The following is a 24,566-nucleotide window of genomic DNA, read 5'->3' as shown; positions in this document are numbered from 1 at the left end:
ATCCCTTGCAAAACCAGTTCCAACAGCTTCCCATAATAATGGGGCTATCTATTCCCAAAACGGCTATTAATTATACGGTTTTATAATTTAACCCAGTGCTTTTCTGTGGAAGCCTTGCCAATGTGAAAAACGACTTTGGAACTTGTTCACTTCAAGGACATGTAAAGCTTAAGACAGGTCCACTGTTTAAAAATAAATACCACGAACCTGGCAGTACACAGAATGCATATACTAGGGACTTACAAGTAAGTTAATTATACCAGCTCTACATGTTTTTAGAAGTCCTAGCATACACACTGGGTGCTAGACGTCAGCACCTCTGTATGCAGAGTCAGTAAACCAGCACTAAATTTGGAAAGACGTGGAGGCGATCCTGCAAAAAGGGCCTTCCCTCACAGGTCCCCGATGGACCGTTGATCCTGCAAGGTGGAGGGAATATTGCTCAAACTTCTGACACTACAGAATTCCTGCAGGCCACTGATCACTCTTCATGGACTGATCAGACCAAGAACAGAGAAGTTGGATCAGATGTGGCTTTGCTGCACCAATATCTGAAATATGTGGCTGATAGACTTAATAGAGCAGGCAAGAACGTATTTTAGCTTAAATACATAGTAGAGGAGACAATAGGCAAGTTTGTGAATGATCTCCAACTCCTGGCTGGGTAGAAGATGTGTTTGGCAGAGTGCACTGTAACATCCAGCTAGTGGGACTCTTGGGAGGGGCGAAGGGCGCACACAGGAATGAACGCTGCCTGAATATATGAATCCACTCCTTCGTCCCAGAGGTGGACCTATTCTCATGTTTCAAGACAGAGGCCGCCCATTGCACCCAGACACCGGACCTTGCCTCTGGTGCCCCACCACACCAGTTAATTGCAACTGAATTTAAGTCAGGGATATCATCCCGACTGCAGCATGTGTTAAAGGTCTAGTGAAGCATGAATACACCAGCATCCCTGCCTTCCCAGAGTATGCTAAATAAGATGTTTGGTTAAGCCAAGCTCAAACTATGCAGCATGAAGCTGCACTACATGCTTACATCTCATGCAAAGCTTAAGATTGTCTCCAACAGCAAAACATTTGTCTTTATCACCTTGGAGGTGGTGTAGGACCTATCTGACACAGACTGCCAGGGTACCATGTAGTCTCCAGTGGCCTGCCCCGTGCAGGTCGTAGAGGCGCACCACAAAAGCAGATACACAAAAAGGTCACAGGGCAAAGCGAGAAACAGGCATGGTCATCTGATACTTGAACTGGATGCAGAACCTGACTCTTGATGGTGGAGCAGTGTTATAGTACACAGAGTCCGCTGGGTGCACCCACTCCTGACAACTCGTCTCAACAGTGCTTGAAACTAAACTGCATGAGAATGGATGGGCGGTGTATGGCAGTTGGGTAGCAGGAAATAATCCTTCTGCCTAATTCATACTACAAGGGGGTTAATTAACTCCATTATAATAAACTAGCAACATGATTTGCCTGTGTTAAGAATACACTTATCACTTTATTATATTCCCTCACCTTATGCATAACAGTAGAAGGTTCCCTTATTTAATAAAATTCTTCCATTCCATGACTTAAGTCTGTAGTTTGTAACTTTCCCAATTACGTAGTCCTTGTGCCAAGTAGGTTTATATCTCAGCTTTTCTTAACAAAAACCTTATATCATTCAAATCCTCCACCCCATGATTCTCTTACCATAGTTTCTGAACCAACCTCATTTACTTTTGTTAATCTAGATATACTCCAGACATCCCAGAGTCTAAAATTGAGACATTCCTTTTAAGAAAAGGAATTACAAAAAGGCCCATGAATTTTGTTATATTAGGTCTTTTCACTTAAACTGTCACCGACCTGAAAACTTTGATTCATGGGCACAATTCTAAGCATGATAGTGAGTTTTATATTTATTTTAATGTTCCCTCCTACGTAGAACAAGTTCATAATTTGTAAAGTGCACATTTTCCTCCCCACTTATTTTTAAGCACACAGCATTGAGTTCACAATGTGGTTTCCTGCCTTTAAGTGGAGATATAGAGTTACACTACTAGGAGTGACACCGTGTGTCCTCCAGGTTTCTCTCAAAATTTCTTTCAGGGATGTCTTACTCAAAGAGCAAACGCTGTGCACAAATCTTTTATTATCATATTCATATGCTCTGCTAAACCACTGGCTTGAGGTGAATAGAGGGGTGTCTTGAAATGAGTTATTGACAGTTCTTTAAGAACATTTTTCATTTCCTGGGATACAAACTGTACCCCATTATCAGTTATAAGAGTTTTCGAAACATCCTTCCAAGAAAATTCTTCTTTTAAAAATGTGATTACATAATTTAGATTTTACCAAAGCCACACACTTTACGACCACCCACTTAGAAATATGGGGCCTGATTACAACCTTAGAGGATGGAATACTCTGTCATAAAAATGATGGATGTCCCGTTCGCCATATTACAAACTCCATTATATTCTATGGAACTTGTAAAACGACAGGCGGGATCTACGCACGTTTGTGACGAAATATACCCTAGTTTACAGCAGCAGCATCACCTATCGTTCATCACTGCCTAGAAGATCAAATGACCCTGCTATATCTAGACGTAGCTTAGTCCATGGCTCCACTGGAACCTCAACGGGTGACAAAGGAACTGTGAGAGTTTTCTTTGTTTTGTCATTATTCGCACAATGCTAACAATCCTCTACCACCACTTCAACCTCTTGATCCATTCTTGGCCATTCACAGGTCGAATTTCTCCCTAAATTCGCCCTAAATGTCCTTCATGAGCCAAGTTAACTAACTTCTGTCTCAAAACATCAGGAACTACCACCCGTTCCACACTTAATACTCTCCCATCACTAATGGCAAGTTTGTCTTTTACACAAAGAAATCCTTCCACATTAATTGGTGTATCTTTCTTTTTTGGACAACCATTTACAATGAGAGCCTTAAATGTAGTTAACACCAAGTTGTTTGAAATAGCATTATCCCACTCACTTTCCTCCAGGGCTAATTCACATACACAATCTACAGCTACTTCTTTACACACATCTACACTTTGGTTGATCTGCAGTCTAGAGAGGTAATCGGCCATTGCATTCCCTGCTCCAGGTATATACTCAAACGTAAAATTGTAACTGGGCAATCCATCTGACTACCTCCTGATCCTAGGGGATACATTCTCCATCTCCTTACATAAGAACATAAGTAGTAGATGGTTTGGTCTGATTACAAATGGTATTCCCCATAAAAAAATGTAAAGTGGATAATTGCCCAATATACAGCTAAGGCCTCTAGTTCAATAACTGAATAACGCTCTTCAGCACCTTTTAACAAGCGAGAAGCAAAAGCTATCACCTTCAGTTCGTCATTCTCCATTTGGGCTAAAACTGCACCCAAACCCGTCAGACTGGCATCAGTCAATAACATTTGTTTCCTGTGAGCTTCAAAATGCCCCAAAGTTGGTAATCTTCCAATGCTGCATTTAATACTGTTGAAAGACTGATCACATGTTTAAGTCCACTTGATCTTGGCACCCTTCTTTAGCAGCAACCTCAATGGTTGAGGAACACTAGCAAATTGTTGGATACATTTTTAACAAACTTCTGCCAAACCAAGAAATTATCGTTCTTGGTCTTTGTTTTCTGGTTTGGGAGTTTCCACAATCCTGTTTGCCAAATCAATTTTGGGACTTTTACCTTCACCTGAGATAGTGTACTCCAGATAAGTTACAGTGGATACTCTAAACTTACACTGTTCTTCTTTTAATCACCAAGCCTGCATTCTATAAGCGCTTAGACATCATTCACAATATTTAATCATGTTCACACTGGTTTTGGTCCATAGACGAAAATATCATCCTGGAAAAACAAAACCTTGTCCAACCCTTTTAACAGTATCTCCATGACCCTCTGAAAGCATGCCACTGCAGAAGCCAGTCCAGAAGGCATCTGGATGAATATAATGCTCCCAAAGGGGTTACAAATTATGTTAACGGCATAGAATCAGGATGGAGCATAACCTGGTGGTAAGCAGAGGACAAATCCATCACACTGAATAACTTAGCATCTTTGATTAAAGTCAGCGTTTTGGAAATATTCGGCAATGGTTGACCATCAACCCAGATGTGCTTATTTGATCCTCTCAAGTCAACATACATACAAATCTCTTTAACCCCCTACTTTGGTGCTAGAACTATGTGGGCCACGACTGAGCACTCAGTTTCTTCAATTACTCCTCAATCCTTTATTTTTATTTTTTTTAATTCTTGTCCGAGTGGTGCTAACATCATATAAGAAACTTCACTTACTTTAGATACACGTGGTATTGCACCATTCTTGAGAACAAGTCTATGTTCAAAATTCTTTAGTAACCCTAAACCATCTCCAACTACTCTAGGAAACCTAAGAACTATCTCATCTGAGAGTCCATCATTCGCCATAACCAACACTCGGTTTGGAATTTGGATTTAATATTATCCCCATGCGCCTTTGATGTCTCCAACCTAAAAGGTTATCACCCTTTTTCGCTACATACACTATTCCAGTTGTTTCACACGCATCAAATTGAATTCTCATCACCGAATAACCCAAAACAGCTATTTTCTTGCCTCTGTACCAAACAGGATTTATATCCGGTGGTAGTAATTTAATTTCCCCATTTCTAAATATTGAGTTCCAAATGTTGTCACCAATCATCGTGTATGGTGATCCCAAATCAGCAAGTACAACTTTTTTTTTTTTCCTCCCACCACAATTTCCCATTCCAGCATTTCTATTGAATCTGTGTCCACACATCCACCATCCTTTATACTTAAAATACATTTTTCTTCAAAATGTTTCTTGTCCTTCAATACAACTCGCAGCCTGTTTATTCCATCTACACACCCTGGTATAGTGCCCTTTCTTACCACATTTCTTGCAGACCGAAAACCTTGCAAAACATCCAGGACTATTGGAAATATGTCATTCGCTCCCACATCTAAAGCATCACACGTCCACTTTTTGTTGATATTAGAATATCATTATGAGAATTTTTTTTCTTCTCAAACTTTTTATCTCCCTCCTTGCTCTTCATTCTGTCATGTTTGTCTACTTCCTTCCTTCCATTTCTACCAACTCCTCTTACTTCATTCACAGACTCATCCACAAGCATGTTGCCATGTTCATTTCCATCATGCATTTCACATACCCACATACTAGTATTCTCCATACCTTCAACTATAGCTTTCGTCTCTTTCAAAGTGGGATTTTTAGCTTATCATTTTTCTTGTACTTTTACATTGTTTGTGCATGTGACAATCTTCTGACAAGAGAACCAGTCAATTGTTCAAATTTGCATGTACGAGCTCACGTTTTCAATGCTGCAACATACGTGTCAATTTCCTCCTGTTTCCCTTGCATTCTCGTGAAAAAATGTGTGCCTTTTCAGTACCACATTAATCTGTGCATCAAAATGGTTCTCCAACATCATTACAGACATGTCAAAAACATTGTGTGGTTCACCCTCCTCATGACAAATGATTATTTTTTTCCAAACTCTCATATTTTTTGCTTCGATTCCTAAATTATGTAATAACACAGCTTGTTTGCAAACTGCCAAAATGTTTTCTCCCCCAATCGCAAGAAAGTAGGAATCAACTATCTGTTTCCATATTTTCAATTGCAAAATAGGATCGCCCTTATCTGAAAAAAAATGAGGAGGTTCAGACATTAGCGCCTGCCATAATGTCTGAATATTTGAATTGTTATTAACACTAGAAGTACTTTGGGCTAACAACCTACATCTCAGTTGTTTGAAAAGGACTTCAGTGGGCCGATCAATGAAACAAAGACCAACAATATATATGGAAGATATTACCCAGCTGACATCTGTTTGTGGCTGGAGTGCTGTAGATTTACATGTTTTGCATAAGTCTGCCATCTAGTGTTAGGCTCGGAGTGTTACAAATTGTTTTTCTTCGAAGAAGGTTTTCGAGTCACACTTGCGAGTGACTCCTCTCGGTGGTAGTGAATATGGCATCAACTCCTTGGTTATATTGTTTTCCCGCCGGAGGGTGAAGAAAAGAATGTTGGAATGGATATGTAAATATATAGTAAAGAAAGCAGATGTCCATGCAATGTATATACATATTTACAATATATAATACTACAACGGCCACAGGCTTCTGGGGAGGAGGGAGGGAGCATGTGAATCTACAGCACTACATGCCACAAACCGATGTCCACAGGGTAAATAACATTTTCTGTTCGATGGCATGTGTAGGTGTAGATGCATATGCTTTGTATAGACTGTAAAGCAGTCCCGCTCCATAAAATAAGTGGTGGCTAGCCTGTAGGAGTTGAAGTAGTTTGAAAAAGCGTTTTAAGCACTGCCTTCCAACATTTGCTTGCTGGCAAAATAATACATCCACAGTGTTTGGTAAACATGTGTGGTCTAGACCATGTGGCTGCTTCATATGTCTGCCATAGGTATATTCCCTAAGAATGCCACTGAAGCCCCTTTTTTCCTAGTGGAATGAGCTTTAGGCGTTACTGGTAACTGTCTTTTAGGTTTAAGATGGCAGGTTTGTATACATTTAACGGTCCACCATGCTAATCTGTTTTCTTAAATGGGATTACCTTTGTGAGGTTGTTGAAATGCCACAAAAAGTTGCTTGGATTTTCTGAAATCTTTTGTTTTGTCTATATAATTCATGAGAGTTCTTTTTACCATCAAGTGTGTGAAGAACTCTTTCAGCGACTGAATCTAGCTGCGGAAAGAGGACTGGCAATTGCACTGACTGATATGAAAAGGTGAAACCACTTCTATAGGAATTTTGGGTTTGTTCCAAGAACTTTTTTTTTTTTTTTTTTGTGAATTTGAAAGAAAGGTTCCTCTAAAATGAACGCTTGAATTTCACTAACTCTTCTTAAAGAGGGCAAGAATGCATGGGTTGAAAAGGTGGCCCCATAAGTATTGTGAGTACAATATTAAGATTCCACATAGGGGCTAGCGGAGCACTAGGTGGATTAAACCTTAAGACCCCTCCAAAAAAGCTTTTATAACAGGAATCCTAAACAAGGAAGTATGTGGTCTGTTTTGGAGGTAAGCAGCTACTGCTGTTAAATTGAGTCTAATAGAAAATGCAAACCTCACATATTCCTCTAAGTGTAGCAAGTAGAACACAATATCCTTTACTGATGCTTTAAGTGGGACAATGTTTTTAGGCTGACAATCAGACAAACCACTTCCATTTAGCTGCATAACGCTGTCTAGTTGTGGGTTTGCGTGCTTCCTTTAGAATGTCCATACATTGTTATGGAAGCTGTTAGCAGCCAAACTATGACTTCATGAGCCAAATTGGCAGGTTGAGTATGATGGGATTTGGATGTCTGATTGGACCTCTCCTTTGAGTCAACAGGTCTGGTGTGTTTGGTAGTTTGTGATATGGTACTTCAGACAGATCCAGTAGTGTTGTGTACAAATGTTAACATGCTCATGTGGGAGTTATGAGTATCATAGCGAGTGAGGTTTGTTTCACCTTTCTGATCAGAAATGGAATTAGTGGGAGAGGTGGAAAAGCATAAGAAAATATCCCAGACCAATTCATCCATAAAGCATTGACCTTGGTTTGAAGGTGTGGGCACCTGGATGCAAAGCTTTGGCATTTTGCGTTTTCTTTTTGGGGTGAAAAGGTTTATTCCTGGTGTTTCCCACCTTTCGAAGTATTGTTTTATCACCTGTGGGTAAATCTCCTATTTGTATACTTGTTGCTGCGTCCTGCTTAAGAAGTCTGCTAGTTGATTGTGCTTCCTTGTGATATATTCTGCCATTTAGTGAATGCAATTGTGAATTGCCCATTTCCAAATTGTCTGTGCTAGAAGATACAATTGTGATGAATGTGTCCCCCACTCTCGTTTTTGCAAATAGTACATTGTGGTCATATTGTCTGTCCTTATTAATACTATATTGTGTGTGATTTGTGTCTGAAAGGCTTTGAGTGCTAGGGATACTGCTAGTAATTCCAAATGGTTTATGTGATAAGTCTGTTGGATTGAGTCCCATTCCCCTTGTATAGTGAGGTTGTTGAGATGAGCTCCCCAACCTATCACTGAATCATCTGTTGTAATTATGGTCTAAGGCACCGGGTCCTGAAAGGGCCACCCTTTTGATAGGTTGGTAGAATTCCATCACTGTAGAAAGCAGTGAGTGTGGCAGTCCAAAAACACTGGATCCTGAATCTGACCCTGTGCCTGAGACCATTGTTGAGAAAGACACTGCTGTAGCAGGTGCATGTGTAGTCCTGCTTTGGGTACTATTGCTATGCATGAAGCCAACACTCCTAATAGTTTCATGATCAACTTTACTGTTTAAGTGTGGTTTATTGTATTTGAGGTAATGATTGTGAAATGCTTGAATCCTCCCTGGGTTTGGGTATGCTAATCCTGATTGAGTGTTCAGAATTGCTCCCAGATAGAGTTGTATTTGTGATGGCTGTAGGTGAAAATTTTGGTAACTGATCGTTAATCCTAGATTGTGTTTATGGTGTATTGAGTATGTTGTTGATACATTTTTAATTTTACTGGCTTTTATAAGCCAGTCGTCCAGATATGGGAAGACATGTATGTGTTATCTCCTGAGGAATGCTGCAACCACCGCTAAACATTTGGTGAACACCATTTGGTGCTGTTGTTACCCCGAATAGTAGCACTTTGAATTGGTAGTGTTTTCCTGCTACAACAAATCCTAGATACTGTTGATGTGCTGGATGTATGGGACTGTGGAAATAAGCATCCTTGAGATCTAATGCTTTCAAGTAATCATTTTTTTGTAACAGAGGAGTGACGTCCTTTAGAGTTTGACAGTACTTATAGATTTAGGGGTCTGTGATCTAAGATTGGTCTGAGAGTACCATGTTTCGCTGGTATGAGGAAGTATAGTGAAAATACTCTGAATCCTTGTTGGGATATAGGTACTGTTTCTATTGCTCCTTTAAGCAGTAATGATTGTACCTCTTGTTTGACTAGTGAGATGCTCCTGTAAGTCTGTGTGAACGAGGAGGAATGTTTGGTGACATGGGAATAAGTTCTAGACAGTAATCATGTTGGAAAATTGACAGAACCCACCGATCTGTAGTGATGTTGTGCCATTGTGCGTACAATTATTTTCAATCTTCCTCCCACAGGAGATGTGTGCTCTGTGGGAATGGTGAGAAAGTTACTGTTTATTTGATTGGGAGGAACCGCTGGAAGTGGATGGTTTACCTCTTCCTATATTGTTGGATCCTCTGTAGGAGCCTCTAAACGATGCTTTTGTGTAGAATTGTGAGGATTGCTTTTGTTGGGAAGTTGGTGTTTCTGAGGCTGATGGTTTGAAGCCCCCTCTAAACTGTGACCTACTAAAAGTACCTCTACTGGGTGTGGTATATAACACACCCATTGCTTTGGCCATTTCAGAATCTTTTTTAAGTTGGTCTATGGTTGTGTCAACCTCCAGGCCAAAAAGATGTTTGTCAAAGGGCATGTTTAACACAGCCTGTTGTATTTCGGGTTTAAACCTTGAACATCTTAGCCAGGCATGTCTTCTAATAAGCACATTGGTGTTGATTGATCTGGCTGCTGGGTCAGCAGCAGCCATTGCAGATTTAATAGCATTATTAGATATTGCTTGCCCTTCACTTACTATCTGTTATCCCTTTTTTTGGTGTTCTGTAGGAAGGTACTGCAAGAGTTCTTCCTTCTCATCCCATTGGGCCCTATCATACTAGCCAAAAGAGCCTGTGAGTTGGCTATCCTCTAATGATTTGCAGCTTGGGAAGCTACTCTTCTACCTGCTGCATCTATTTTCTTACTTTTTGTCTGGAGGAGGAGCATTTCCTGTGGACTGACTGTTGGCCCTTTTTCTTGCTGCGCTAACTACAACTGAATCAGGTGGTAATTGAGTTTTTGTAAACACTGGGTCCGAGGGTGCAGGTTTATATTTTTTATCTACTCTAGGAGTGATAATTATTGCCTTTACAGGTTCTTGGAAAATATCAGAAGCATGTCTGAGCACTCTTGGGAGCACTGGAAAACACTGATATTTTTTGTGTAGACGCTAGTGTGTCGAAAAGGAAATCTTGTTCTATTTGATCTGTATGCATCTGCACATTATGATATGCAGCAGCTCTTGCTACTAGATTGTATGCAGTAGTGTCTACTGGTAGTGAAGGTCTAGCGGGATATAAGTCTGGATCATTTGGCAGATTGGGATCTGGATCATATGTATCCCATGGATCTTTGTCCTGCTGGTCATCACTAAAGTCATCCCTGTGTGGTGATAGTGAGGATGTGTGTGGTGACAACTGTGCTTCATATGTGGGCAATGGTGGTGGTGTGGAAAAAGGAACAGGAGAATGTGGTGGTGAAGGCTGTTTATGTTATGTAGCCTCTTCTTGCTGTCTTTGGATACCTTTTTTGATAAAGGCACATCCTTTAAAGTGTCTTTAAAAGTTAATCTCCTCTTAAAGGACATTGGAGGGGAAGCAATTCTTCTTCTTGTGTCCTTTTGAATGTGTACTTTTAGCTGCTTAGCGTCCATCACCTCTAAAATAGGTTGCATTTCCAAGGGTTAATGGGTAGAAGTAGTTTGCTTGCTACCCGTGTCTTACGACTCAAAAGGTCTGTATGTGGAGTGTTTTGCTCAAACCGAAACCATCAGCTCCGAAGGTGGCATAGATTTCTGCGGCTCCGAAGATGCCCCTTCTGATTTTCAGCTCAATTCCGAAACTGTTGCTGAGAGTCTGTTTGGTTGATGTCGAACCCAAAGGTTGGTCATCCGGACTTACTTTTCGCATCAAACCATGGCCTGAAGGAAGTGGAGGACCGACAACTAGTGCTTTCTATATATTTATGTGTGGTGCGATGGGGTAGTTGTACTCCGGTACTGCGCTGGAGGTATGCAGTGACTATCATCATCCGAGTGCTGATCCGAGTCGGAGTCTTGAATGGAAAATGTTGCCCAGTGAGGAAATCTTTCCTGTGCATATTCTTCACCCAAGATATCAGGTGTGTCTTCTGTGGACTTGGACGCCATTTTGAGACATCGAGCTTTAAGGTCCGGAGAGTCTTTTTAGATCAAAATGATCTGCAGGTGTCACAGGTAGAGAAAAAGTTCAGGAATACCAAACCGAGATCCACCGGAGTGAGAGGAAACACATCCGAACCAGACGTCGGAAAGAAAACCATCTAATTAAGGACTCGATGCCCATGCGCAATGTCACAGAGGAGTAGTCTCTCGATATCGTGACTCGAAAACCTTCTTCGAAGAAAAACAACTTGTAACACTCCAAGCCCAACACTAGATGGTGGACTTCTGTGTATCTACAGATCCTCATGACTCATGCAATCGAACATAGAATGAAATTCTGCCTCATTTGTCAGCGAATTAATTTCAATGGTGTGCGGATCACCGCTTGTTGCCGAGTGATCCATGTGTCAACAAATAATTAAATATCAATGGTGTGCGGATCACCGCTTGTTGCCGAGAGATCCACATGAGAAAAATGGCGTAAGCATTAACAATCAAGTTTTCCCTTGTACATAAGAAGAACTGTCGTTGCAACAAAACTACTTTTCCTCCAGTACTCACATTCCCCAGCTTTATCCAATCACGCTGGACGGAACGTCACGTTCTCACAACATCGTTTTGCTCACAGGCAGCAACGAGAGCACACCTCTCTCCTGACTCAGTGCCTTCAACCGGTCGCACACGCACCAAGGTTCCGCTCACACCTCGGCTCGGTTCACTGCCTTCAATCAGTCACAAAACGCGCCAAAGCTCGCCCACACCTCGGGTCAGCAAAAAAATACACAGCGGTTCCACTCTCTATTAGCGGCTCCCCTCTTACCTCTGTGTCCACAATATCACTTCAAAAGACGTTTAATGTTGGTCGCGTGGGTTCAGATTCATCTAGGAGGTTGGCTATAGTTTCTCCCTCCTTGTCAGTGTCAAGAACACGCTTATCACTTCAAAGGTTCTTCATAAACCTTTATTAGGTTGGTAGCATATTTATCCAACCTCCTCAGGCAGCAAACTGATCATAACTGACCACATTCAAATCTTCTCCAGAGGCTTGACACTGCCTGGAACGCAGTGACCTCAAAGTGATTGTCACCGCATTCCAGCCAAGTGATCTAGTGTAAACCACAACAGCCTGCTCACATAGTCATGATTTACTCCACTCTGAGGTTATGAAACAATCTGGCTTGGACCCTGGAAAAATGCTGTTGTCACATTTGATTAAACATGGGTTGGATGCTGGCCCTTTTTTCAGTGCTCTGACATACACTATGCTATGGATGTTATGCAAGTGGTGCTTGATCTGAGGAATGGCTACCTCATGTTCAGAAGTGAATGGCTACCTCATGTTCAGAAGTGTACAATAGGGGTGCAAGGACAGGAATAAGAGTGGTTTAAAGTTTAGTTATGCAACTTTCAGTTTTTCATGTTAAATTATATTACTTTTCTGCCCATCAAATGTGTCCTGGCTATAGGTGAGAAAGTCGATAAAACACAACCGCATAGCCTCCAACCTCTTACTTGGAATGTAAGTGGCTTGCTGTACAAGATCGAGGGTAGCATACATTTAAAGGTGGCTAAGAGGCAGGTTTCAGACAGCCAATTCCAGCAAAAGATACATCTGACGGGGGCCAAATGTCAGTTTTGACCCACCATTATTTTTCCACAGTCATACATATGGCCTTTGAAGGGTGTGTTGCCAGACCCAAACGTCATCTACCTTTCCAACTCCTGAAGATGCAGAGAGACTCGCTGGGGCACTACCTTGTCATTTGCGCCTCCTAAAGGGAAAGCCCCTAACCCTGCTGAATATTTGAATATTTAGATAACACCCCCCGTAACCCGCCTCTGGGCCTTTCTCAAAGAAATGGCATCCATCCTGCCCCATATACCAATGGATTAGGTTGTTGTGGGTGGCATCTTCAATGAAGTAATGGACAACACGTAGCATAGATCAATGTCAGCTTCACACTCACACAAAACCACAATCCCTCTAACAGACTTTGCTAAGACCCTAGATCAGGAGATATATGGTACCACTTTCAGCAGGGGTAAAAATACGATTCAATGTGGGGCACAAAAGTAATTTTCACAGCAGACTAGTTCTTTATGTTGCTCACTGCCTTCACTGTGTCGCATATATTCACACCCTAGCTCAAATAATATCAGACTGCTCCCTAGATCTAGATGGGGAGTTAGGTGCATTGGATAGAGACTCTACACTAGGTGGCTGACAGACTCTGGTTAATGGCACAATGTAACAGCAGAGATGGATCAATACTGTGAGGTTAACCTGAGATCTCTCAAATTACGCGAGGACTTCAAGACCACTATCTAAGGTAGAGACAAGACACAAAACCAGCTTTATAAGGAAAATCTTTCAAGGATCTACTACCTCCTTCTCAGATTTGAAGTGGAGTATTTTACCTCCACACATTCAATTTTGCCTATGTAGATTGATAACCACAAAAACATATGACCCAGACCCTCTTCGATAAGGTTAGCAACATAGAGCTGCATTTACAAATGAAGCACCAAAAATGTCAAATGTCTGTACTGGCTACCTAAAAGGGAGGATCAGAGTTGTGCGGTTGGGCAACATATGAATGCTAAGGAAACTACAGCATCAGATTGCCAGATGATGGGTCAGACCATTTGGACTTTAAAAACCCATAGTGGGAAAATAATCTGCCTCACAGAGGCCCTGGAAAACACTGACTGACTTGCACATGCACCATCTGTTGAAGACAGGGCACTACTTGAGGAACCACTCTACACTGACAAACGGGAGGAGGCGCTTTGTCAACTGCAAAGTGGCAAAAAACCTTGTCCCAATGGCTTCTACCCAGAATTCTTTAAGCGCCTCGGGTAAGATCCTGCCCAACCTCCATGCTATGTCCAAAGTGTCTATAGTAGAGGGGTGTCTACTACCAAGTCTGTGGGAGGCCACAATCATAGTGATGCATAAACCTCAGACCACAGGAGCCCTCCGTTTCCTCTGACACATTTGCCTCAACTATAGGTGCCAGAATTCTAGCAGTTATTACTCCTTAAACATGGAACAGAATAGGTTTAAGATGACTAGCTCTACAAGGTACATTATTCACATGCTCCACAATGCGCTGACTTTGGATCACTGCCCAAACATTCCTCTGGCTCTGCTCAAGATAGACTTTGAGAAAGCCTCTACTCTTAAGTTAGAAGTATCTCTACTGCATTTTTACCCAAAATGAACTTTGACCACTGCTTCCTTCACGGTTTGTGACTCCTCTAGAACTCACAACTAGACTACAGTATCAATGGAATGTTGTCTTGGCCTTTTTTGAAAGGGGGCCCAGATAGGGACGCCAACAGTACCTACGTTTTGCTCTGGCTACAGAGACCTCTGCAAAATGGTTTCAAAGAGTCACCCCAATGCAGGAATTTGAGTGAAAAGGAGAGTAGGGGGAAGACAGAACATTGCTATAAGCAGATGACCTGCCTATTTATCTCCAATAACCCAGATAGTGAAGTCCACATTCAAGTACATTTTTAAGTGTATATGGTGAATTATCTGCCCTTACATCCAAAAAATCTGACTCAGTGAAATACCTTATTAAAGAGGACTTGGCAGAACAAAGTTGGGCATCAGTCTTAGAGGTGGAGACTGAGGGCTTTACATACTTGTAGATGCACATATTAGGTGATGTGGCTAGAGCTAGCAGGGGAACATGAGCCCTCTGCTACAAAAAGTGGTTAATTTATTAACTTGCCGTCTTTGATGGGGCAATATTTAAATTGATCTCTTTCACTGACCTCATATAAACTGCAGAAAAATCCCTGTAATTCCCCTGCGATTTATTTATACAACTCAATTTCCTGCTGCTGCACTTCTAGCGGGAGAAAGGTATCCGTAGCGCAGCAATGCACAAGTGCATCAAATCCCCATTTGACAGCACCACTGGAACGGCGGATACCCTGACATTCTACCAAGCCTCACAGATAGCAGTCGTAAATGATAGGATTCAGTGCACATGCTTAGACCCCACCTATTAAGTTGAATGGTGAACCATGGGTGAGACAAACCAGCTCCACTTTCTATATGGTCGTTCCACTCTTTCTGGCCACTACCCAAAGTGCAACCAAGCATCTGCAAGTTATGAACTATAATTTAAATGCCAGTAATTAATGAGACTACCAAAATCGACCTGTTGTGTTAATGCTATCTCCTTGAATTCCTTCAACTTGCTGGTTTTCACAGTACATTGCTAAGTATGGGCTTATTCAATACAGCTTACCTTACTGGCTCATAGGGTTCATCGCAAATGTAGAACCCTCTTCTTTGAAGCTGAATGATGTCTCCCTTTTTCAAATCTTTAAGGCAAGGATCTCCCAGCATCAGCTCTTCTTGCTAAAAACAAAAAAGTTGCAGGTCAGGTACAATAAAAAGACAAGTAAACATAACATTATAAACATAAAAATGCCTTAGAAAAGACCTACTCAGCTTACTTATAACACTGTGAACCTAGGAAAGGATTATGATTTGCTTCCTAGCAACAAGGAAACTATGTAAAGCCAAGACCACAATCTGTACATTTACCAATTAATGAAAGCACACTCCTCTTCTGAAAGACTGGTGACATTCAAAACAGTCTACATTGCAACAGACTGAGTAGACTAACAGGACAAACATAGGGAAAAATTAGAACCTCAACTGATAAAAACTGATTAAAGACCAAGAGCTTTAACCACAAACAGAGGGACCATTGAAATGCAGGCTTGAAATAGCAAAATGAATTAAAGCAAATTATTATGCTCCCATGTCACAATACCCTGATCTGCAAACAAATCCACCTCAAGAGCAAAAGAGAAAAGTATGTTGGGTGGGATGGCCAGATGGTCCGATGTCAAACAAACTCAAGAACTTGTCAAACCAAGCCAGTATTTTTATGGAATGTAGAATCTGACAACTGTTTAATAAGACAGTGTTCTTTTGTTTTCTTCTTTGAACAATCAAACTTATTTTTAAAAAGTCAGTACAGAACCACGATATGAGTTGGTACTACATCTTAGACCAAAAGAAACTTGCTCAGACAACCACATAGACACCAAAACCAACTCATCAACCTCCAGCATGGTTTTTCACCACAGATTCATAGGACTTCATAATTGCTCCCAGAAAAATGAAAGACAAAACTAAAAAATAGTGATGTTGTAGAAATGACATCACCTGAACTTTGGCCACCAAAGGAAGCACAAGGGTGACTCCTGTAGTCTCATAATAGGATCCCTTTTGGAATCTCAATTACCTGAGGGTGCTGTGAGGAAGAGCGGTACAAGGGTGAGAAAAGCTGAAACTAAACCATGTTCTGAAAACCTATTGTTCCTGTTGGTGTCTTCATGACCCCCAACACTAAGGCATGAAAAGGGAAGTGAGGGGCGGAGACAACCAACATGGCCTGGAGACAGGGATATCTTCAGCTCCTGACCACCCACGATCCCCAGTCTTCTCCAGATCGCTGCACCTGCCCCATCGGTGCAGCCTTTACTGGCCCCACGGAGGTTTAGGGGAGCTCCTCACGTGCTGCTGGCTCGCATGAGGAGGCTTGCAATTTGAGTGCGCCATCTCGGGGCGGAGGAGCAATGGCCGCCATCTTCAGTGCATGGCAAAAGCGTCCATGACCGCATCGGCTCCGGCGCCCTGCTTTGCTGACATATACCCTGCATCGGGCAGCAAAGGGATCTCTGTACGATCGTCCCCCGCCAGATTCAATTTGCTGCTTCTCTCAGTCCCAGGTGAGAAGGAACTGGGACTTTTCACCTCCATGAAACCCTCAAACCTTACCATTAAGATGGCAGTCCCACTTCCAATACTGTGATAGAGGTCAAGATCTGCAGCAGTGCCGAAGCCACATTTTTTGCCCCATGCAGGTACCCTGATCGGTCTTGAGACACCTACCGTTCGGGCCCCACCATTGTCACATTGCTCTGCGATGGCGGCCCCACCCTAGGAACATTGGACAGGACTTCCTCTCCTCACCACTGCTCTTCTATAAACCTGCGGTACAGTGAGTACAAAGGTGTAAGGAAATGCCTCCTTGGCATGGTTGCCCCCTGACTTTTTGCCTTTGCTGATGCTATGTTTACAATTGAAAGTGTGCTGAGGCCTGCTAACCAGGCCCCAGCACCAGTGTTCTTTCCCTAACCTGTACTTTTGTATCCACAATTGGCAGACCCTGGCATCCAGATAAGTCCCTTGTAACTGGTACTTCTAGTACCAAGGGCCCTGATGCCAAGGAAGGTCTCTAAGGGCTGCAGCATGTCTTATGCCACCCTGGAGACCTCTCACTCAGCACAGACACCCTGCTTGCCAGCTTGTGTGTGCTAGTGAAGACAAAACGAGTAAGTCGACATGGCACTCCCCTCAGGGTGCCATGCCAGCCTCTCACTGCCTATGCAGTATAGGTAAGACACCCCTCTAGCAGGCCTTACAGCCCTAAGGCAGGGTGCACTATACCATAGGTGAGGGTACCAGTGCATGAGCATGGTACCCCTACAGTGTCTAAACAAAACCTTAGACATTGTAAGTGCAGGGTAGCCATAAGAGTATATGGTCTGGGAGTCTGTCAAACACGAACTCCACAGCACCATAATGGCTACACTGAAAACTGGGAAGTTTGGTATCAAACTTCTCAGCACAATAAATGCACACTGATGCCAGTGTACATTTTATTGTAAAATACACCACAGAGGGCACCTTAGAGGTGCCCCCTGAAACTTAACCGACTATCTGTGTAGGCTGACTAGTTTTAGCAGCCTGCCACAAACCGAGACATGTTGCTGGCCCCATGGGGAGAGTGCCTTTGTCACTCTGAGGCCAGTAACAAAGCCTGCACTGGGTGGAGATGCTAACACCTCTCCCAGGCAGGAATTGTCACACCTGGCGGTGAGCCTCAAAGGCTCACCTCCTTTGTGCCAACCCAGCAGGACACTCCAGCTAGTGGAGTTGCCCGCCCCCTCCGGCCAGGCCCCACTTTTGGCGGCAAGGCCGGAGAAAATAATGAGAATAACAAGGAGGAGTCACTGGCCAGTCAGGACAGCCCCTAAGGTGTCCTGAGCTGAGGTGACTCTAACTTTTAGAAATCCTCCATCTTGCAGATGGAGGATTCCCCCAATAGGGTTAGGATTGTGACCCCCTCCCCTTGGGAGGAGGCACAAAGAGGGTGTACCCACCCTCAGGGCTAGTAGCCATTGGCTACTAACCCCCCAGACCTAAACACGCCCTTAAATTTAGTATTTAAGGGCTACCCTGAACCCTAGAAAATTAGATTCCTGCAACTACAAGAAGAAGGACTGCCTAGCTGAAAACCCCTGCAGAGGAAGACCAGAAGACGACAACTGCCTTGGCTCCAGAAACTCACCGGCCTGTCTCCTGCCTTCCAAAGATCCTGCTCCAGCGACGCCTTCCAAAGGGACCAGCGACCTCGACATCCTCTGAGGACTGCCCCTGCTTCGAAAAGACAAGAAACTCCCGAGGACAGCGGACCTGCTCCAAGAAAAGCTGCAACTTTGTTTCCAGCAGCTTTAAAGAACCCTGCAAGCTCCCCGCAAGAAGCGTGAGACTTGCAACACTGCACCCGGCGACCCCGACTCGGCTGGTGGCGATCCAACACCTCAGGAGGGACCCCAGGACTACTCTGATACTGTGAGTACCAAAACCTGTCCCCCCTGAGCCCCCACAGCGCCGCCTGCAGAGGGAATCCCGAGGCTTCCCCTGACCGCGACTCCTTGAACCTAAAGTCCCGACGCCTGGGAGAGACCCTGCACCCGCAGCCCCCAGGACCTGAAGGACCGGACTTTCACTGGAGAAGTGACCCCCAGGAGTCCCTCTCCCTTGCCCAAGTGGAGGTTTCCCCGAGGAATCCCCCCCCTTGCCTGCCTGCAGCGCTGAAGAGATCCCGAGATCTCTCATAGACTAACATTGAAAACCCGACGCTGGTTTCTACACTGCACCCGGCCGCCCCCGCGCAGCTGAGGGTGAAATTTCTGTGTGGACTTGTGTCCCCCCCCGGTGCCCTACAAAACCCCTCTGGTCTGCCCTCCGAAGACGCGGGTACTTACCTGCAAGCAGACCGGAACCGGGGCACCCCCTTCTCTCCATTCTAGCCTATGTGTTTTGGGCACCACTTTGAACTCTGCACCTGACCGGCCCTGAGCTGCTGGTGTGGTGACTTTGGGGTTGCTCTGAACCCCCAACGGTGGGCTACCTTGGACCAAGAACTAAGCCCTGTAAGTGTCTTACTTACCTGGTTAACCTAACAAATACTTACCTCCCCTAGGAACTGTGAAAAGTGCACTAAGTGTCCACTTTTAAAACAGCTATTTGTGAATAACTTGAAAAGTATACATGCGATTTTGATGATTTGAAGTTCCTAAAGTACTTACCTGCAATACCTTTCGAATGAGATATTACATGTAGAATTTGAACCTGTGGTTCTTAAAATAAACTAAGAAAATATATTTTTCTATATAAAAACCTATTGGCTGGATTTGTCTCTGAGTGTGTGTACCTCATTTATTGTCTATGTGTATGTACAACAAATGCTTAACACTACTCCTTGGATAAGCCTACTGCTCGACCACACTACCACAAAATAGAGCATTAGTATTATCTATTTTTTACCACTATTTTACCTCTAAGGGGAACCCTTGGACTCTGTGCATGCTATTCCTTACTTTGAAATAGCACATACAGAGCCAACTTCCTACAAAAGGCATCTGGGGCCCATGCCTGTATTTTTTTATTTTTTACTTTGGATATTGCCCGCTGTAGGGGGCCCCTGGATGGTTGGACCCCCACATGACTCTGCTGCGACCCCCCCTGGCTTCTCTTTGCAAGTCACACCGCTGGTCCTGCACCTCTCTCCTTCAGATGGTCCCTTCTCATGAGGGATAAATATGTTGGCCTCCCCTGCTTGTGGATAAGTGTGCTGGGGAGCCGCCTACACTGAGATGTACATGGATGCTGCTGATCACTAGAAGAACCACCCTGCTGGACTGTATGCGAGTACTTTACTATTGGTGAATAGCCGATATACACTGAGAAGGCATCTGGTTTTACTGCTGTGGGAGCACATCTAGGAAAAGGTCCCTTGCTGCCTATACCAACCTGAGCAAACCTTCCAGATAGAGTCACAACATTAACATCAATGTGCCCCTCTCTCCACTTTCTGTTCATGTTCCCCTGGCTCGTTCCTTATCCACTGCCTGTGCCTCCCTGGGACCCACATTCTCCCCCCGCAATCAACCTACAGCATCAATTCCTTCCGTGGCTGCTTCGACCATGAGGCATAACCAGCATACCAAGGGGGACGTGGCCTTCAGCAAGCACCCCCATAATGAGGGACTCAAGCAGGGCGCTGTCACTCGTGACAGGGCCTACATGGAAAGCAAATCTGAGGAACTCTTAGCAGACATTGCCTCTTCTGGGGAACACTTAAAGGTAAAACAGACTTGCATTTCGTTGAATTGGGTCTCATCCAGGAAGACTCATGGAAGCTGTCGGAGAAAGTTAATTCCCTGGAAGGCACTGTTCAGTCCTTGGTTCCTTCTGTTCAGACTACGGAGCACCACCTCATGCCTCTTGAGGGACAGACTAAACATCTGACGGCCCAGCTGGACGATCAGGAGGGTCGGGCACATATTCATGTAGTGGGCCTACACATGAGGGATGAAGGAGGCTCCTTGACCACATACCTGAAGGACTGGTTGCACGAAGTGTTGGCACCAGAGGGACTCACCAAATTCTTTGCACTAGAGTGGGCAGATAGGATACCAACCCAGCCTCCCGGTCCACAGGTCAGCATCAAACACACATCCTCAGTGGCGCAGGGGCAGCCGGGGGCAGGGTGCAAACAGCATCGGGCTCCCAATGCTTTCTTATAGGGGGACCTCAGGAGTCACAGAGATGCTGCAGGCTGGGTCCAGTGGGTCAGTTCCGGGGAACCACAGGCTGGACAAGGAGGAGGGCCGCCTGCTTAACATTGCTGCACCGGACGTCGGCTTTCCCAATGCCAGGGGGCTGCGGGTTAAGGGGTACATTTTGGCGTATAGAATCTTCGTCCGGTTCCGTCACGGTCAGGGGGGTCCTCTGGATTCAGGCTGCAGGTGTCAATGTGTTGGACAGGAGGGGTTAACCCAGGGAAGGTACTTGCTCAGAACTGCCTGGGGACCAGCTCTAGTTGGTTTGGCCACCTGGACATGGGCTGTGGGCATCAGGTGCAGAGTGGGCAGGATTTGTGGATCTGGGGCAGTTCTGGAGTCCTTTGTTGGTGCTTTCTTTTGGACAGGGCCACTGTCCATAGGAGTTCTTGGTTCTATGGGGTGCAGGCAGTCCCCTTGAGGGTTTTTAAGAGGTAGCTGGTCCTGCAGGATGCATCACCTTTTTAGGAGGGGTTTAGAAGCTGGAGACAGGCCGTTAGGGCTGGTGCCAAGTCAGTTTGCATCTTCAGTTTTCTCTGCAGGGGGTCAGCTGAGGAGTCTTCCTTTCTTCTTCAAAGGTTATCAGGAATCCAACGAGCAAGGTTCAGGGGAGCCCTTAAATTCTGGATTTAGGGGCGTTACTGGGGTCAGAGGACAGTAGCCAATGGCTACTGTCCGTGAGAGTGGCTACACCCTTCCTGTGTCCACTCCCTTTGGGGAGGTGGGGGACACAGAACTAACCCTATTGGTCCCTGTCCTCCAAACCAAGATGTAGGATTTTGCAAGGAGGCCTGAGCCTTTGAGGCCAGGTGTAACAGGTCCTGCAAGGGGGTGGGGGTGAAGCACCTCCACCTACTGCAGGTTTTGGTTTCTGGCCACAGACAGCACAAAAGGTTCTCACCCCATGTGGTCAGAAACTCGCCTGAAAGTGGCAGGCTGACACAAACTAGTCAGTCCTGCACTAGCAGTCAACATACAGGGGGCATCTCTACGATCTTGACTTGCATTATCTGGCAGGCCAGCATCAATGGGTGGCTCATTGGAGAGCTTTTCTCTGGGATGTGGTGGGTACCCCAAAGAGGGGATCGCCGACTAAAGAGATGCTGACTAACATCCTATTGCATCCCTCTCTGCCCTCCGCAAGGAGTCATCTGAATCTACTTATTAGGATTACTCGGTATGTCTGGGCCTGTGCTCTCTGCGGACATGTACCCAGTGTCACTGTACTCGTACGAACACCTGATATTGGAGACTTGCCGCTGGGTACATCTGGGGTCATAGTGATGGGTGATGTTTTTGTGGGTGGTAAACTGTGTCCCTTTTAGAATATTAGGGAGGCTCGTGATTTGCATGCTGGGCACTCGCTATTACACGGTGCAATGGTGCGTGGTGAGACTTCGTTCCAGACTGTGCAATCTAATATCCTCTTTAATCCTCTCAGTGAACATGTCAATCAATCAGTCAATTTTCATAAAGCGTGCTACTCACCAGTGAGGGTCTCAAAGCATGGGGGCAGATGGTGGGGGGGGGGGGGGGTTGCAGATGGTGGGGGCGAGAGGAGGGGCCGCATCCTAAGAGCCACATCTTGAGGTTCTTCATGAGGATGGTAAGCGATGGATGAGCTTTGTCTGGGGTGCAGGGGAAGGCTTGTTCCAGCTCTTTGCTGCAGTGTAGGTGAAGGATAGTGCTCTGGTGGTGATTTTGCAGATGTGAGGGATGATGGCCAGGGCCATCTGGGTGGATCTGGTGGGTGTGTGGAAGGAGACACGGTTGTTCAGGTAGGCTGGTCCTGCGTTGTGTATGGACTTGTACGTGTGGGTGAGATGCCTGAAGATGATTCGCTTGCCAACCGGTAGCCAGTGGAGGGCTCTCAGGTGTTGGGAGATGTGTTCTCAGCAAGGGAGGTCCAGAATGAGTCTAGCGGCGCCATTCTGGATGAGTTGTAGTTTTTTGATGTTTCTAGTTGAGGTGCCGGCGTGGAGGGCGTTGCCGTAGGCGAGCTTGCTAGTGACTAAGGCGTGGGTGACCGTCCTGTGACAGTCTGCTGGGATCCATCTGAAGATCTTCCGAAGTTTGCAGAGTGTGTGCCAGCAGGAGGCAGGGACAGTTTACCTGGCGGGTCATGGATAGGGAGGAGCCGAGGATGATTTTTAAGTTGCAGGTGTGCTAAGGCTGACTCAGCATAAGCGTTACACAAAAGGAAGAATTGATACTTGTGTGTAGACATTACAGTTGAAGATCTCTATGGGCTTGATATGCGTATATAACTGTCACAAATTGATTTGCTAATGTATAAAAGCAAAAAGGTTAATAAACACAAATTGAAAAAAAAAAAAAAAAAAAATGCAGGTGTGCTCAGTCGGTGCAGGCAAAGCACTGAGATGTGGACCGCCAGGCATTGTCCCAAGCTGAGGTGGCGTTTCCGAAGATGATGAGCTCAATCTTGTCGGAGTTGAGTTTGAGGCAGCTTTCTCTCATCCAGTTGGCGACGGCTTCCGTTCCTGAATGGAAGTTCTTTTTTGGCCATGTCTGGGCCTTTGATTTTTTTTTATCCCACCACCACTGCACAAGGTGGTGAGATGAACACTCTTTAGAGTGCAAAATTCCTATAGAACCTAAGGGAGAGTGCCAGGTAGGATGAAGAGAAATGAGATCTGAATTGTAGGAAGTTGGCTCTGTATGTACTATTATAAAGTAAGAAATAGCATGCACAGAGTCCAAGGGTTCCCCTAAGAGGTAGGATAGTGGCAAAAAGAGATAATTCTAATGCTCTATTTTGTGGTAGTGTGGTCGAGCAGTAGGCTTATCAGAGAGTAGTGTTAAGCATTTGTTGTACACACACAGGTAATAAATCAGGAACACACACTCAGAGACAATTCCAGGCCAATAGGTTTTTATATAGAAAAATATATTTTCTTAGTTTATTTTAAGAACCACAGGTTCAAGATTTACAACCAATACTAATTGAAAGGTATTTCACTTAGGAACTTTGAATTAGCAAAATAACATACAGTTTTCACACAAATGGCAATAAGCTATTTTAAAACTGGACATAGTGCAATTTTCAACAGTTCCTGGGGGAGGTAAGTGTTTGTTAGTTTTGCAGGTAAGTAAACCACCTACAGGGTTCAAAGTTGGGTCCAAGGTAGCCCACCGTTGGGGGTTCAGGGCAACACCAAAGTCACCACACCAGCAGCTCAGGGCCGTTCAGGTGCAGAGGCCAAAGTGGTGCCCAAAACACAGGCTTCAATGGAGAAGGGGGTGCCCGGTTCCAGTCTGCCAGCAGGTAAGTACCCGCGTCTTCAGAGGGCAGACCAGGGGGGTTTTGTAGGGCACCGGGGGGGGGACACAAGTCAGCACAAAAAGTACACCCTCAGCAGCACAGGGGCGCCCGGGTGCAGAGTGCAAACAGGCGTTGGGTTTGCAATGTAGTTCAATGGGAGACCCAGGGGTCTCTTCAGCGAAGCAGGCAGGCAAGGGGGAGAGGGGGCCACTCCTGCACTGGAGGTCGGATCCTTCAGGTCCTGGGGGCTGTAGGTGCAGTGTCCTTACCAGGCGTTGGGTTCT

General features: G+C 44.7%; 1 protein-coding gene across 3 annotated transcripts in view; it reads right to left on the bottom strand.

Annotated features, from left to right (window-relative positions):
• Positions 1-24,566, bottom strand: part of EPRS1 (glutamyl-prolyl-tRNA synthetase 1) — a 488,457-nt gene that overhangs the window by 336,655 nt on the left and 127,236 nt on the right. For all 3 annotated transcript variants that reach the window (XM_069233874.1, XM_069233875.1, XM_069233876.1), the window contains exon 16: positions 15,317-15,429. In XM_069233874.1, coding sequence (XP_069089975.1) covers positions 15,317-15,429 — 113 coding nt within the window. The remainder of the gene's footprint in view (positions 1-15,316; positions 15,430-24,566) is intronic.

Source organism: Pleurodeles waltl, chromosome 5 (genome assembly GCF_031143425.1).
Source record: "Pleurodeles waltl isolate 20211129_DDA chromosome 5, aPleWal1.hap1.20221129, whole genome shotgun sequence".
Taxonomy (NCBI): domain Eukaryota; kingdom Metazoa; phylum Chordata; class Amphibia; order Caudata; family Salamandridae; genus Pleurodeles; species Pleurodeles waltl.
This window is presented reverse-complemented; position numbering and strand designations above follow the sequence as displayed.